The sequence below is a fragment of the Gopherus flavomarginatus genome, chromosome 1 (assembly GCF_025201925.1).
Source record: "Gopherus flavomarginatus isolate rGopFla2 chromosome 1, rGopFla2.mat.asm, whole genome shotgun sequence".
NCBI classification, from domain to species: Eukaryota; Metazoa; Chordata; order Testudines; family Testudinidae; genus Gopherus; species Gopherus flavomarginatus.
Window position 1 is genome coordinate 31,999,272 of NC_066617.1, and position 17,726 is coordinate 32,016,997.

Genomic DNA, 17,726 nt, shown 5'->3' on the forward strand with positions numbered 1-17,726 from the left:
CCCTATTCACTGCTTTGCAAGTTCACCCTTTGTGACTAATTCACCCATACAAAAACTACCTTACGCTGTTTAATGAGATTGTGATGGAGTTTAGTGATAGTTACAGGAATGTTAACGTTTGTAAGGTAGTGAGTGTCCTTAACTCCTTACAGTCTCCTCAAATTGAAGTCAGTGCATGCAAGTACTTGAGGGGAATATTTGGCTCTAAATATGATTTGTAGATGCAGAACAAGGAATATTGAAATCAAGATTCATCATAGTGACAGGTGGTGGGTGGGCATGTTTTTCCCAGCTCTCTGTGACTAAGGTTTAATTTTGCGACATGTTAAAATGGACTGCCGTCAGATTTTATCCAAGACACAAAGTGCCCAAATGTTAAAAAGGATTTCAGTGCTAATGACTCATGCCCCTCCACAAAATAGCCTTTTGTAAGTAATACCATGCCCATCTGGATTTTTTCCTACATTAGAAAAAAACCATCTAAATTGTGTCTTTGAAGCTAGTAAATATGATTTCTTCTGGTTCCTTTTCTTTTGCTTTTTGAATCCACAGATTCTATGCAAATGCAGTTTTTCAAGCAGAGACTGAATAGAAGTTGTAGCCAGTTTCACAATTTGTACTTACTTAAACTAAATGCTTAGGTGGTTTCATTGTGGGGTGTCATTATATGCTTCATGGTAAAAGTGACATATTTTGCAAGGTGGTTGTTTTATCATTTTCACGACTATTCTAGGTACAGGAAGGAATGCATCTTTTAATCACTGGCCCCAATGGTTGTGGAAAGAGTTCTCTTTTCAGAATTTTAAGTGGTCTGTGGCCTGTCTACGATGGTGTTCTCTACAAACCGCCTCCCCAGCACATGTTCTATATCCCACAAAGGTACGTGCTTTGCCTACACTGGAAATACTTTTTTCTCAGTTTTGTGAGATTTGGTCCACTTTCTAAACCTCTGGCATCTAAAGTTAGGTTAGAAGATGGTAACTCCCACCTCTTATTACTGGAAAGTGCAGAAGAATTGCCGCCCATTCAGTTGTACGGGGAGAGCTCCCATGGCCAGTCATCAATGTATGGTGGGGATGAGCCCACGTACAGCGAGGGGGCTGGATGACTGAAGAACACTGGTGGACAGTTTAGGCTTTGGAACATAGTTTCCTTTTCCATCAAACAAAACTTGAAATAGGCCAAATAGAGCTTGTTTCTAAAATAAATGTGAAATAAAGCCTGACAAGTGGGGAACACTGTTTTTCCCCAAACTTGAATTACAATTTAAAACCCCTAAATTTTGCAATACTAAACCAAAACCAAATCCAGCATTACTTTTACATTATCGCTTTTAAATCTGTGTTCCTTTTGCCAAGGAAAGTATGATGTTATGAATGTTTCCTTTGTAATCTGTAAGGTCTCCCAGAACACAATCCAATCCAATATATTCCAGTATTTCTCTTTAGAGTTCTAACTTGGATGTTTTTGCAAAAGCTAAATCAAGCACTGAAAATCTTTGCTTGCCTTTTGTAGTTCACCCTCTTCACTTGGGTAAAAGTAAATGTTCACAATATGTTTCTGCTTAGAAAATACCAGTGATAAAGCAGGATGGACGCTATTAAGTGATGGATAGATTTTTTTTCTGCAGACAAACAAAGCCTTCAAAACAACATAAAAAGCCTGCGTGGAAATAACGCAAAGGAGTATATTGTAACTAGATAGTGTCATTAAAACTCAGTGCTGAGAAGAAGGCAGTGAGGAGTTGAACTATCCCAAGAGGAACTTCTCAGAACTTCTGGGGAGCTGTTACATCACTGTAGAAATCAATGGTACATTCTCACCTGGAAAGAAAGGTTTAAATGATGAGCAATATAAAGGAGGTAAACCAGGAACGTCTTGTTCTTGTTGTTATGAGAAAGGGTAACAGAAGACATTCAGTGAAACTGAAAGGCAGCAAATTTAAAATTGATAAAAGAATACTTTTTACATGACAACATTAGCCTGTGGGACTCCCTGCCACAAGATATTATTAAGGACCAAGAGTTTAGCAGGATTAAAAAAAAATGGATAATGAGCACTCACAGTTACAATAGCAAGGATTTAAAAACAAAATGAAATTTGGAAGGGATACAAACTGTCATGCTTCAGGGCATGTTACTCAATCTGTTACTGAGGTGGCTAGGAAAATTTTTCCTTACGAGGAGTTTATTTTATAATTGCTCGCTTCAGGGGTTTCTTGCATCTTTACCCAGAGCATCTGGTTCTGGCTATTGTGGGAACCACAGTATTAGACTAGGTAAGCCATTGCTCTGAATAAGCATGGCAAGTCTTATGTTCTATTTAAGATTTTAAAAGCCAACTCAAGAATCAGCTTATTTAACAGAAATAGCAAAGGATAATTATCCTCCAGCGTGAATGCAGTTCTGTCAGGAGCCAGGCAGAGCTGCAATAAGAAAATAGGCCATTTTGGTAAAGAAGAAACCATTGTCCAAGGCTGTTAGCAGTCTTCCTGGTTGGTAACAAAGGTCCTGTGATTACCATCCTCCAGCTCCCCTTGAACCAGAGATCTGAAGTGATGAGGGAAGTGGCATTTGGAATTGTAGGGGACGTTTTTAGGCAAGGAGAAAACAGGTTTCAAAGAAAAAGCCACCCTCCCCATTTCCTTCCTGTCTCCACCTGAAATGTTTAGAAGGGTCAGGAAGGGTTACATCTTAAACTTCCCTCTGACTGTGCTAGAGATTTAGACACTAGTGAGGCTGAAACTCCACTTGTAGGAGCCACTTCTGAGTTCAACGTCTCTTTTTCTGTCTTTGGAGAAGGCTTCCCCCAAACTGCTCTGCAAGTGATCCTTAGCTGTGACCTTATGGGATCACCTCTAAAGGGGAGAGAGTAATTCACTCTCCTTAGCCACTAAATTCTTGTCCTCCTTGCTGAGATAGCAAACAGAGGTACCAGTTGTGGTTATTGTTTTGTGATGTGCATAGATGTCCTCTTGGAAGTAAGTTAAAACCATCAGTTCATTTCAGAGTAGCCATCAGATACTATCACTTTCTTGCATAGCACTTGATTGTAACTGTGACACGGAGGTGAAAGGTGAACATTTGTATCTTCCTTGCTTTTAAAGAGGTCTTTTTTTTAGTGTTAATGCCTTTGCCTCTGCGCTGTTAACAACATATCTCACTACTTCAAAAGTAATATAATTCTTTGCTAGGAGCTTTTTATGTTTATACATAAACATAAAAAAGCTTTTGCTAAAATTAGAAAGGGGCTTACTACTAGCTCTTCTCGCCCTTCCTCATTTATAATCTCCAAGCAGCATATCAAAAATCTCTACTTTTGAGATATGCTTGCCTAAACATTTTATGATGGTTAAGTCTAAGCACAAAATGTAATGTAATATAGAAAGATACTGCATAGTCTAATGTGCTTCACTAGGTATGTTGGCATTAGGTATAAAACACAGTGTTTTAATATGCTGGCTTCTCTACAATTATCTTTTTTTATATAGTTACAAATAAATGAACTGATGAAGGAGCTTGGTCACAAAACATAACAAAGCTCCATAACAAACTGAATTCAGTAAAAGCAAGGGCAATAGAGTCCATGACCGTTGCAAAATAAGACTGTTCCTTCAGCGTACGAGTAGTTGTAGAACAAATGGGGATCTTTGGGCACTGTTGCCCATTCTCCCATCTTCAGAAATCATGAAAAGCAGGACCACGTTGACTGTAGTAGTAATTATAGACGAGTGGGTTGTTTATGAAAAATAGTCTACTCCTTGCATACACACTACAGAATAGATTCTCAAGTGTAACACACAAGTAGCTCAAATTATAGTCTATATACAATAATAAGGTCAAGCACAAAGTTAGGATATGCCCAATTAAGGCTGCCCTTAGTATCCTTATGGGAGTGTGCTGGGGTGTGTCTTGCCCCAGAAGGGGAGAATTTTCACATCAACAAGACTGTTGTCTTTCCTGCCTACCAGGTCCATTTCAGAGCTCTCAGTTAACTAAGTTCCATCTTAGTTCAGGTGACCCGATTATGGTCTTCTACTTCAGAATGGGATGAAAGTGAGAGATGGAGTTTAGGACCGTTCTAAAATCTGAATAGGGAGCTTCTCTGTTTTACTGGGTTGAAGGATTTAAAGACCTCTTTTTGAGGAAAGGGAAAGTCCAGCTCTCTGGGATATTAATTCCTTAAAACTGAGAAGCTTGGCCCTCAGCCAGCAAGTAGCTTGTATTTGTAAAAAGGACTGTGGGGTTGAAACTCTTGAAGATTGGTGGGTGAAAATTCCCCCTCTCCTCTCACTCAAGTTATTTTACCACATTTATGATCAAATCTTTTCAAGATCTCAAAGCAGCATCCATATGAACCTGACAGGATTTACTTTACTCTTCTGGGAGCCCTGGAATGAACATGGCCAGTTGAATGGTGTTACTTTCTAGGTGGGATGCTAGGCAAGTATTCAGGGGACTCTGACTATAGCTAAAGGTGGAATAATTTAATAGTTTTTGCTGGGGTTATTTTAAGGCTGTTGAACCTTCCTTTTTTGTAGTATGTACTTGTATTCCTATATGAATTTTATATAGTGTTTTAAATATTTAGCTTGTTCCTGACTAAAAGAGACAGAGAATAACTCCAGCAGATTGTAAGTTGTGCTGGAACCCTGCAATTGAAGCAAATCATTACTTGTCTTGGGAAATCTAGCCAGTTTACTTATTAGCCTGTTACAATTTGCTGCATGGTCAGGGTGACCTTTTTATTTGTTTGTTTGTATAAATAATTGAAAAATTGCAGACTTGATAACACTCTGTCCACCTGCTTGATTTCCTGAAGAGGAGCTGTTGGAGAGGGGACTGGATGTCAGGTTTTCCATAAAACTCCTTTGAGTCAGGAACATGACTATATATCAATCTGAGACGATTTAAGGAGGCTGTAGGCCACCAGAGAGGGTCTGCATGATCATGGTTTGCTTATTTAGATCACCATTTTCATTTGCTGACAGAAGAAAAATTTGTTGCATAGCAGAATGCCCTCAAGCATCTCTATGTTGGTGGTGCAGTGAGTTGGCAGATGAAACATGAGGTGGCTTATTAGATTAGAGCCTTCCCATAAAATACAATATGTTAAAGTGCAAAAGTATACTTGGAATTTCTTTTATATCTCCATTTCAATATGGGCTTGTAATAGTCCTTGGTGGGTTAGGTTGCCTAGTGGTTAGCACACTTAGTGCTCCCTCTCAGTGGGCAGGTCTTGCAGTCCCAGTCCTCTTTTACGCAGAGATGCAGTGGGTTGGGTAGTGGTAGGGGAGCCTGGATCTGTCCACTCCACCAGATTCCAATCCAGGGCCCTAGGAGTATCAACAGAGTCTGTCCCCTGAAAGTGCTCTCCAAGTTACCCTCCCTGGGTTACTTCCTACCATCTGCTGTTCTCCCCCAGCTTCCAGTCCAATATAAGGTGAAGAGAAAAAGTAGAAGCCACCAAACCATCAGCCCCAACCAGGCTCAGCATACAGTCCTTCAGGGATGCTTCTCTGATACCTTTGGCAGGAGCCTTCAGGGCAGATCTGTCCCCTCCCCAACCTCCTATTTCTGGGCTGGGTTGCTCCCTTTTCAACCCCTTTTCCAGTTGGGACAGGCTCTGAGGGCTGGAGGGTTGGGGGCTACCTGGGCCCAGTACTGTCCTTGAACACCTTCCAGCCCAGTGTGGGGTTTGCATATCCCATCACAGGGTCCTATTGAATACTCAGTAAATAGGCACAATTCCCATTGAAACCAATGGGAGCCACACTTGCTTACTTAGAGCTGAATGTGGTTCTCGTCAGCTTTTTTTTTGCACAGACCAATATAGTTAGTGCTCTCACAGGTGAGATCATCAGCTGTGCATCAAAAACTGTTGAATAAGAAATGAAAAAGGAATCTCTACTGAAATTAGGCAGGCAAAAGATGAACCACCACAAAAAGTCCAAAGTAAAGGGGCTGAATGGAATGAGTACCATTTCATTGCTGATTTTGTATGTAATGTCCAGTCCCAAAAATGCATGGACAGTCAGCTGGCTTGGTTGAATTCAAAGCTGAACACATAAGTACACATTGTAAAAAAGTTGATTATCTCCTTTTATATTACCAACTTTCTGCTGCTGTTGAAACACTTCTCAGTAGCTTTACTTAGAGATTTCTAGATTCTAAAACAGGGCATCACCTGAGACTCCCTGTTTTCTATCTCCTAGATTGCTTAATATTAATTAGGCCTGTTGTCAATATCTCTCTTTTCCAGGTTCTCTGTCTACCAGATCACTATGAGATTTCCATTACACCTCTACCCCACTATAATGCTGTCATGGGGAGCGAAAAATCCCTACCACGTTCTAGCTGAAACCCCATTATATTGGGGTAGGGGCGGCAGGGCTCCAGCGGTGATTTAAAGAGCTCCAGGTTCCAGCCGCTGTGGGGAGCCCGGGCCCTTTAAATTGCCGGCTAGCCCCGCTGTCGCAGCCCTGGGGTAGCAGCAGTGGGGCTCCAGCAGGATTTAAAGGGCCTGGGGCTCCCCACAGCAGCCAAATCGCCGGACCCTTTAAAGCGCCATCTGAGCCCCGCTGCCGCAGCCCCGGGGTAGCACTGGCAGGGCTCCAGCGATGATTTAAAGAGCCTGGGGCTCCCTGTAGCAGCCAAAGCCCAGACCCTTTAAAGCGCAACCGGAGACCCACTGCTACCGCGCTATACGCGAACCCGTGTTATATCGGGTCGTGTTATAGTGGGCAGTAAGGCAGGCTCCCTACCTGCCCTGGCTCCACACTGCTCCCGGAAGCGGCCGCCAGGTCCCTGCGGCCCCTAGGCGCAGGGGTGGCCAGGGACTGGGAGGCGCCGCATGCTGCCCCTGCCCTGAGTACCAGCTTCGCAGCTCCCATTGGCCAGGAACCGCAACCAATGGGAGTTGCAGGCGTGGTGCCTGCGGGCGCGAAGGCAGCATGCACTGTGCAGAGCCACCTGGCTGTGCCTCCCCCTAGAGGCTGCAAGGACCTGGTGGCCACTTCCTCAGAGTTCACAGTAAGCACTGCCGGGACCCTGCAGGTGGGGAGCATCAGGGAAGGGGCAAGGCATAGGCGGGGCCTCAGAGAAGGGTGGGGCAGGGGTGTTCAGTTTTGTGTGATTAGAAAGTTGGCAACCCTAGCCCCATGCAGAGGGCGAGTTTCCCCTACAAACTGTGACTTGCAGTCTGCCTGTAGTGAGATGGAGTGGCCTCCCTCCCCACTCAAAAGCAAGGGACCACTACCCAAACCATCTCTCCAAACCACGTTCTTAGTCAGTTAGGCTCAGATTTTCACATCCCATGCTTACCATTTCTCCTATCCAGCATAGTTTCCAGTGTAAATCAGGCCTTTTTCATATGAGGAATATGGTTCTTCAGTACTATAAATATCCCCTCTTTCACTGTGCACAGTCTTCTGGTATTATACAGAAACCTTACATGACTACTTTCATATCTGTCAGCATCACAGTCCACTTCCATAATTCTCCCTTCCTCCAGTACCTTTCTAGCAAGATGGTGATAATCAGAAATTTGATCTGTGTTCTAATGTTAAGCCTTTTCCTTCAACACCAGGCTTGTAAATCTTTAAAATGGAAACAACCAAAGATTCACTGATAGTATTGCCCACATTATTTGTCTTTCATCTGCTCAGGTTTACATACCTATATTGTGCTGTTATCTTATATAGCTCAGGAGAGTATGGAACAGAATGGGCAAAATGTGCTAGAGTCCTCTTGAAACTTATGTTCTTTCCTCCACCTTTTCTGTTTCTGCTGTGTTATCTTGATTTCCATTACAAGCCTTTGTTCCCTGGTGTTTCTCCTTCTGTGTTCTAAAATTCTCCTTGGCTACTAAATAAAATTGCATCAGCTACCTTTTTTCTGTCCTACACTGTTCAGTAACCGAGATGTCTGAAGTGATTTTCCTCAAATAGCTACAAACTTCACCTCCTGGATGAGACTAAGCAAGGAAAATTTCTGTCTGTCTTAAAAGATAACTTTTTCAGAAAGTTAAAAGCATGGGATTATAATTCAACCCCCAGTGTTACCTTGCATATACAGGTAGTCAGTAAGTATAAATTATGGTTATTTTACAGACAGTTTTTAATTATACAAACAATCATCATAGTGAGGCTAGACTGTATTTTGATGGATATTGGATTATCTGCTTTTCTTTATGTGACAATGCATCGGAGTGTTACAAAATGTTATGATGAGGTAACAACTTTAAGAAGACAAAGTTGTAAAGTGGATAACTGTGGGTTGTCTACCTCTTCATTTTAGATAGGTCAAATCTTGTTTTGCTCCTTTCATTAGTGGACATGTAAATTCATTTTTTTATAGCATGTATTATCATGTTGACACAGACTGTCTTGTTTCAGGTCCATTTTTTATATACTGTAGTTCTTGCAAACAATTGTAAAGTGCATCTGACTCACTAGTGTTTAATATTCTAAAGTCACCTAATCTTGACATCTGGTAAATCTGTGACTCATTTTGGGGGCAGAGAAAGTTAACTGGTTTGTTGGCTGCGACTACTCCATGTAGAGTTCTCATCTGAATCCCAGCACCATGTTAACATCTTCTGTTGTCCCATCTGCTTGTGAATAGCGGTGTCCCACCACACCTGTTTTAGTTCCTAACTTTCCCCGTTATTTCAGGTCACTTTATACACAAAACTAACGCTTTTGCACATAGTTTTCATCAGTGACATTGTTGTCAGACTGATTTTCATCATATTCATAGTACTTCCTATAAGAATATCTTTCCTTAAACATCATCACTCATCATAGGAATGTGAACACCAAAGCAATGTAATTAGTTAGCTGATATAAACTAGCATCCTTATTTGAGCAGCCATCATTAATGTATATTGAGAAAGGAATAGGTGGATTTCTAAAGCCTGGGAGGAAGTAGTCTGATTTGAAATTAATGGTGGGCTTGTTGTTAAATGTTATTGAAATAGCCTTTGGGCAACATAACGCCTTTTCAAACTAGATTTAGTTTAGATAATTGACTATTTGTTTATTTGCATGATGCTTTGAAAAAAAATGTTTCTGAAGCAAATGCACTAAGGTCAGACAGGGCTTCTGCTGACCTGTAAAAAATGAGACATTTTGTTCATCAGGCCTGTTGCTATGTCCATTGACTAGGACACAGCCTTCGCAATATAATCTTAAACATGATTCTGAGGAGTTCTCAAATGACACAGTTCAGGCCAGGTAACGCTTCATCTGAATTAATGGAGGACACGTTCAATGTTGAGATGCTTGGCTCTATCCCATCCTCATGAAAGGAAGGTCCATCTTATCCTATCTAGATCAGAAGAAGCCTTGTCTTTATCATATGTGTTAGTTGAGGGCTTTGCCTATCTGAGTCAGTGGAAGATCTGCCAAGTTCTATGAAGGATTCACTTAGAACTGTGAACTTCAAAGGATTTTAATTTGCACATGGTTTCTGAACACAGGGATGATCAGCAGGCAACTTGCAAAATGAGTAAGGTTTATCTGGGCTCATTTCCAGAAGTGAAAATTGGCTTTCTGGATTAGCTGTTATTTCCTCTCAAGCCGTCCAAAGTACCTTGACTACCACCCAGACACTGAGTCTACTAATTAGTGTAGGGCTTACAAGCACTTTATTTTATGTAGGCAAAAAGCTATGGAAATCCCAGATTATAAACCACACTCAGTTTGCTGTACTGGGGTTTATATTTTAAAGTTTTTTGCATAAATCAAAGGTCCCCTTGTTGGGGAGATATGAATTGTAGTAAGATGAGATTCAGTCAAATCAGGGGAAATGTCTAGTTTTATGTTGATAATTTTCATGTGAGTAATGGATTTAGGGGATTGCTTATAGACATGTAGAATATGAGCTGATCGATCCTCACCTGCAATTAAGTTAACCCTGCTTCATACCTTGTAGACTCTTGGGAGCTGAAACAAATAATCATTCTGTATTGCATGATGAGAACAAATCTTCTAGGAGAGAATACCAAACCTTATTTTAGAGAGACAGAGTGGGCGAGGTAATGTCTTTTATTGGACCAACTTCTGTTGCTGAGAGGGATGAGCTGAAGCATTTTGCGTAACCCTGAAAGGCTTGACTCTCTCCAACAGAAGTTGGTCCAATAAAAGGTGTTACCTCACCCACCTTGTCTCTCTAATAAACTGGGACTGACATGGATATAATACTGTATAAACTTTTTTTCTTTCTGGTAAAGTATATTACTGCTTGGGAGTAGATGGCTTAGGGGACTCCTAACTCTCTATTATATTATTTTATTTTGCAAATATCAATAGTGTATTGCTGTGTCCCCTGGATGCTCCAATTACAGAGAACTTTGCCTCTGGTTCTGATCCTGCCCAGGTCAGTAGTGGATAAAAGCTAGATCAGTTGGCAAGTCATCATCTCCATCCACTTCCTAGTTGACCCACTTGTCTTCATCATAGAAACCAGTTCCTTTCTTGGCACAAATTGGCATCTTTATCAGCAAGTTTGTCTTAGCAGAGAGGCCAAGAATTATGCTGGCATAACGATCTAATTACTGTCTTGCTTATAAAGGTAGTCTCTTCAGGACAGAGTTGAAGCATATTGGTTGGGACACTTGTATTATTACTGTCTATATCTGTTCTTTAGATAAATAGAGGGCTCCACTTTCCAGGCTTATCAATTTGGCGCCTTTAACAAGCCACATAATTACTTAAATTTGTGCATAAACCAAGTTCCCCATGAGCGCACGCACACACGCACAAACAGAGTGGTGTCATGTCATAGGGCTTATTAAAAACAATGCTGTACATGCAGCTAATGGGTAAAATTCACTCCTTTGCAAAAGGACATGACAAAGCATATGCATCCTTCCTATTTTGAGGCGTATGTGAGTCTTAAAAGGTTGCATTGACCATCTGCTGGCCCTCTGCACAGGGATGAGTTCACCAATATTCATCTAATCTGTTTGCATTATTTCAAGATACTTTCCCCAATGGTACAGAAGAGCTGAATTTAGGAGACAGCAATACCATAAGCTATCATGAAACCCAGCTATGGTCGCAGAAGTGTTTCCATCAGTATCTCTCATAATCAGCTGCCCTGTATCTTGTGATGCACCTGGGGACTTTGCTCTTGCCAGCCCATCAGACCACTGTGCTCACTTCCTCAGCTTGCTCCTTTCTAAAGGATTGTGATCAACAAAGCGTGATGTTCAGCACCAGTGGCTTGGTGATGTTCTCAGACCCTCACTTGCATCTGTAAAACTCTGAGACCTCTTAATACTGAACCTGGCTTAAAATATGGAAAAACAAGGCCTTGAACATTTTGATCTGAAAAATACGTAGCAGAAACATTTTAAAGTAACATTGTCGGACCAAACTTATAATTTCATACACTGTAAGAATGGAAGTACCTGGCCGATATTTATGGACCTGATTCAGAAAAGCAGGTAACCATTTGCTTAAAATTAAACTGTGCATGGTGTTTGTTTCCCTGAGCGAACCCCTTTAAAACTTGCTATTGGTGGCAAGAGAAAGTGCATTAAGTTAAGTTGTGGATTTTATCTATCTATATTGGGGACAGCTTTGTATTCTAGACATATTAATTAGTAGTCAGTGTTTTGATGGCGTAGCTTCTATGGAGAAATCTAATTCCAGTGTTCAATTTGAGTTATTCCTTCCAACCTAACTCTTTTAGTTGGTTTCAAAATACTGTAAATGTTGAATTGATAGAAGAATAGAATAGGTACTATTTAATATTTCAGAAATATGTTGTTTTAAATATCATATTTGAGTTATTCAGGAATAGAAAATAGCATATTCTGGTGTCTTGTGCATATAGTGTGATAAGTAGCAATTTGACCCCGTAACACAATCTAGGAAACACTGGAAATTCCAAAGGACACAGTCAAGAATACTAAAATGAACAGGAAGAGCAGGGAACTCTGTGAGATTCCTTGGCACCAAACAATGTATTGTAATTTATGATTCTTTGATTTTCTGTAGATTTCACTTTTCAAGGTCTCTGTTGTATTAAAGGGTACTTGGCGGTAGAAATGTTTTCTTTAGAGGAAACTGTTGCTGGCTCACTTACACAGTTTTCATGACCAATGAACATAGTGGCTAAATATTAAAATAATTATTATAGTGGGGTTGGTAGTACTGCCCATTATTTAGGTTCCCCAACACTTCCCATGGTAAGAGCCTGATTTCATTTGCTTATAATTTTGCCATATTTTGACTGAAATTTAGACTGCAGTTTTCCATGCCATTAATACACTTTCTGAAATGTGCATAAGAGTAATATGATTGGTATTTAAAAACAGAATGGAGATGTGCCTAAACTGATTACTTGTTATGATTATTTATTATTTGTATTATCATATCACCGAGGAGCCCTTGTCAAGGACCAGGACCCCATTGTACTCTGTGCTGTACAAATACAGATGATCTGGGACCTGCGTAAATCAGAGTGACTGTGTTGCATAGTGACCAGCAGAGGCCCTTGAGTTGAAGCACCGCTGTTTAAAATGGGAGGGAATGGCTCACATGACACTGATCCATTAAGGGTCCTTAACTTTGGAATTTGCTCTTCTGTACCCCTTATATTTGTTGACCTTCATGGTCTACAACTAGGTACATCTATTTTCCTGGACTGTTAGGGAGAGAGAAGAGGCATGGAAAGACTGCTTACTTAGGAGAAGTGAAATATTTTTTCATTTGTCTGCTTGATTAACATGACTTGTCATTGAAAGCTGGGGTAATTTCAGGCTGCATTTCCTGTCTTTATTTTGTATGGGTGTGGTGTCTTTTAGATTAAAGAATCTAGAGGTTGACCTGGGTACTTTTTGTGGTATATATTTACATAAAGAGTATGAACAGGCCAAATGGAAAAATAGTTTTGGTGAATTGTTCACAAAAAGTTCTTTATGCTATTTCATGAATTTTAATGTCAGTGATCTTGATGATGGTGAATTGGTAGCTAAAGCATGTATCTAAAACTGTGGGTCGGGACCCCAAGTTGGGTCATGACCTTGTTTTAATGATGTTGCCAGGGCTGGTATAGACTTGCTAGAGCCCAGGGCCGAAGCTGAAAGCTGAGCCCCACTGCCCAGGGATGAAGCCAAAGTCTGAGGGTTTCAGCCCTGAGCAGTGGGGCTCAGGTTACACCCTCTGCCTGGAGCTGATGCCCTTGGCTTTATCTCTGGCCCTGTGGCAGGGTAGGGGTAAAACCCCCTTTAAAGCCCTGCCAAAATGCTGGCTGCAGCCTGCTCTCTGGCCAGGAGGCCAGGTGTAGAGATGCAGGTACTCAGCAGGGAGCCCAGCTGCAAGCCCTAAGGAGGGCTGGCTCAGAGGAACATACTGAGCAAAGTAGGGACAGCTGGGCTGGAGCAGGAGAGGGCTATAAAAGCTCTGGGAAAACCTCAGTGAAGAGGCTGGAGGACACAGGAGGGCAGTATCTCTGTCTCCTTACCAACAAGGAAGCCTCAAGGGCCAGGAGACCGTGGGGAGGGTCTGTGGGGCACTAACTGTTGAGGGATCTGGGAACTGCATGAGCCCTGTATACAAAGACACTTGGGTGATCCAACAAAAGAAGGAGTGAACACTCTTTATTATACTAGCCGAAACACAGGTTGCAGGCACAAAATGGGAGAGCCTGCACAGGACCCTATGACAGGCCCCTCCGTATGGGGTGGCGGGACTTGGATGGGCTCAGGCTTCAGTTCCCCCTCCTGGTGTCATGTAATAATTGTTGTTGTCAGAACAGGTTCGTGGTGCAATGAAGTTTGAGAACCCCTAACTGTAGCAGCGAGTCAATAATACTTAATTAAGGCATGCATTTACAATCCTGCTTACTATTTCTTCTCAGGTTCTCTTCTACTAGAGATGTGCTTGCACTTTCTATAGAGAGAGTCACAGAATCATCATTATGATTTTTCTGCCTTTGATAGAAGATTCTAATTATATGTGCCAAGAGTGAAAATATCTTTTGTGCTCTATGCTTCGTACCCTGTTAGTGGGTGTAAGCTAATTACATTCAGCTTTGGTAATTGATCTACCTGAAATAGTTAGAAGATGTTCTTGGATAGTTTTTGTACATGTGGAGAGGAAAGTTTAGTGTAGGCTATTTTAAGCACCGACCAATTATTTATAACTTCAGAAGGGTTGTCGAAACTTTAGCTGGCCCTTAAAAAACCCTTCAACTAGATACAGTAGAATCAAATATATTATGAACCAAGGCTACTGCTCTCTAAGTAACACTCCATTTACCTAATCTTCATTTCCGCTATCTTACTTTCTTTTTAAATAGTGCCATGTTTTTCTATGCTAGGATTGGTGTCTGCAGTGGAACATAACTAATGTTCTTTCAAAACTCTAACTTTATAAAAGCTCTTAGTTGTGTTATCCTGCTGTGATTGTTCTTTGTTCATCTTATTAGTCCCAGCATAGAGTTGAATAGGAACCGACATCACTTTACTTTATAGCTGAAGGCTGGGATTTTCTAATGTGCTCAGGCCCAGATTCACAGGACTTAGATGCTGTAATGCTTAGCACTACAAGGCTAACTTTAGGCACCTATAAAATCACAGGAACAACACTGTGTCCCACAAAGCCTGATTTAGGCACCTAGGCTCCCTGTACAATGAATGGGGAGAGAGAGGCACCTTAGAATGCAATCTTCAAAAGACAGCATTCTAGGTGGGGAGCTGCCGAAGCTAGCCAATGGGAGATGCTGACGTCAGAGGTTGCGCTAAACTCTGCCCCTCTCTGCTTAGTGATTTACAAGTGGCAACCACAAAACAGCTGGAGAAGGAGGTGATGCACACCTTACAAGTTTTAGCCCAGTGGTTAGAGTATTCACCTGGAATGTGAGAGACCCAGGTTCAATTCTCCCCCACCTGAGGGGAGAGATTGGAACAGGATCTCCCACCTCTTGGGAGTGTGCTGTAACCAGCGAGCCACAGGAAATTCTGACATGGAGCTTTTTTAATCTCTCCCAATGAAGCCGTTCCACTGTGGATAAATAATAAAAGAGCAAATTGAGCAGGGGGGACTGGACCCTTACAGAGTCTTTGGACCAGAGAGATAGAGAGAAAATGACTCTGTCGTCCAGTGGTTAGAGCACCCACCTGGGAGGTGGGAGACCCAGGGCCAGTCCCCCTCCTCTAATTACTGTTTCATTATTTGTCCACAGACGAACCCCTTCAACGGGAGAGATTGAGGGAATCCCGTGTCAGAATATCTCAGTGATGAGAGCACCCTCCTGAGAGGTGGGAGACCCCTATTCAAATATTTTCTCCCCCTCTGGGAATCAGAGGGGAACTGAACGTGGGTCTTCCACATTCCTGGTGAGTGCTCAGATCCCTTGGATAAAGTTCTAAGGTGGGCAGCAGCAGCACCACCTCTTCCAGCCTGTTTTTGAATGGCTCTGATCTGGTAGGCTGCCACTGAGGCGGCCCACCAGATTGGGCCCTGCGTGTGACTTAGGTGGATGAACACCTGTCTTTCCCCAGTTTGTGGCTCACTCTGGGGTACAGGCAGGAGAGAGGCACCCAGATGCCTAGAGGAAGGCAGCAGTGCACATGCCCAGAGGCAGGAGCATAGGCACTGAGGGAACTTTTACTGTGAAAATTTACTCACTGTGTGAGTTTAGGCACCTACAGGGCTCAACAGGAGTTTTGTGGATTGCAGTGGAGCCAAAACTGGGGTTTAGATGTGTAAATCTCAGAGATTTAAATCTGAGATTTAGGCATGTGAGTCTGGAGTTTAGGTGCCTAAGAACCTTTGTGGGTCTGGGAGTGGGAGTTTTATAATAGATTTCACTGGGGAGTGGATTTAAGCCAACGCTGAGCCCTGTTGAAAAATCCCACCCATAATTCTTTTGTTATCAAGATCCTAGCATCCCAGCATAGTCTCTCCCTATGTTAAGTGGGTCTCTTACCAGCCTCAGGCAGAAACTTTAACCGTACATCAATCTGAGCGGGGTTTATTGGGCTTTTACATCCCCTTTATTTTTCCTATATAACCCAATCCTTCCATCTGTGCAACAGCCCCCATTTGATGTCATAGTTACAGTCAGCCATGGATGGTGTATGGCGAGGCAACTCATCCAAGATTATATCCATCTCTGAGTCAGCTTCACAGAGTTGTGACAGAATGGAGCAAACTGTGCTGCTTTTGCCTCTTCCCCATACAAGATGAAGCATTTCTGTGACAGTTGCAGCTCCTGCCCTTAGAAGTAAAGTAGTCTCGATCACTTCTGAAATCCTGGTCTCCTGTGTGCTCTAGCTTTTCATTTGGAATGAATTCTGTCACACTCCAGTACAAGCCACTTAATTAAAGTATACTTTAAGTGCATTAATTACTGCGTGCTGTTTTTAATTAGGACTGTGAACCATTCAGATTATCTCAGAAATGATCAAAATGTAATCAGTTACAATAATTGTCTATGGTAAGATTGGGGTTGTTTAGAATACTTAATCCATTCTATAAGCACATCTTACCTTAAACTGTTTTGAACTTCCATGTAAAACCCAACAATAAAACCTGAATACATTCAGGAAGTATTTTTAAATGCTGGTTTGGAATAGGAATTTCCAGGCATCCAAAGATGGATTTTCCTCACCTGCTACCCTGACAACAACTATGCTAACAAGACCCTCCACACTTCAAGACAGTGACTTAGAAAATGCTAGTACTGTCAGACTGGAGTACAGCCTTTCTATCCTGTCATACCTTGTGGACCAGCATTACTCCTCCTTTGGTAACACATCAGCTACATGCTAACCCTGTGATTGGAGAGATCAGTAGCTGTTACAAACACAGGGTCTTTTTGAGCTGTGCATAATAGTAATGCAAAAAGTATTTTAAAAAAATGATGTGTCTAAACTGAGGGTATGTCTATACTTGCAGCTGTACAGCACTGGGAGTTAAACCTGTCTTCGTACAGCTGAGTAGGGAAAGCGCTGTAGTCTGTCCACACTGACAGCTGCCAGCGCACTGTCGTGGCCACATTTGCAGCATCTGCAGCGGCATTGGGAGCGGTGCATTATGGGCAGCTATCCCAGCGTTCCAGTGGCTGCAACGTGCTTTTCAAAAGAGGGGGGTGGGGTGGACTGTGACAGGGAGCGTGAGGGAGTGAGTGAGTGGATTTTTGGAGCTGACACTGTGTCAGCAGCTGCCTTGCAAGTTCTGACCCCCTCCCCAACCCCTCTCTCACTCACTGAAAGCAAACAGCAGCTGATAAGCAGCCTCCCGGAAATGGACCCCTGCTCCCTCCCTCCCACGCGCTGTGCCGCTTCTCTCCTCAAGCCCTCTCCCTCCCCCTTTCTTCAAGCAAACACTAGCTGTGGGCATTCCAAAGGGAGCCCCCTGCCAGCCTCTGCTCATTCACAGCAAACAGTAGCTGTGTTTGTTTTTTTGATAAGCAGCTTCGGGAGCCCGGAGTTCACAACAAAATAAAGAGAGGCATCAGAACAAAACAAAGAGTAATCTTTACTTAAAAGGATTATGGGAAGCTTCCGGAGGTCAGTTACAGCGTACTAAGATTATTCCCTGCTTACACTGGCACTCCAGCACTGCAGCAGCAGCGCTACACTCTTTATTCCTCTCGTGGAGGTGGAGTACAAGCAGCGCTGTAGCCAGGGAGATACAGCGCTGTATGTGCGTTGCCAGTGTGGACGTGGAGTGAGTTACAGTGCTATAAAGCCACTAACAGTGCTGT

At 42.4% G+C, this 17,726-nt stretch overlaps 1 protein-coding gene across 2 annotated transcripts in view; it reads left to right on the forward strand.

Annotated features, from left to right (window-relative positions):
* The window catches only part of ABCD2 (ATP binding cassette subfamily D member 2), a 68,961-nt gene that overhangs the window by 18,530 nt on the left and 32,705 nt on the right, over positions 1 to 17,726 (forward strand). For both annotated transcript variants that reach the window (XM_050936151.1, XM_050936152.1), the window contains exon 6: positions 734 to 879. In XM_050936151.1, the coding sequence (XP_050792108.1) occupies positions 734 to 879 (146 nt within the window). The remainder of the gene's footprint in view (positions 1 to 733; positions 880 to 17,726) is intronic.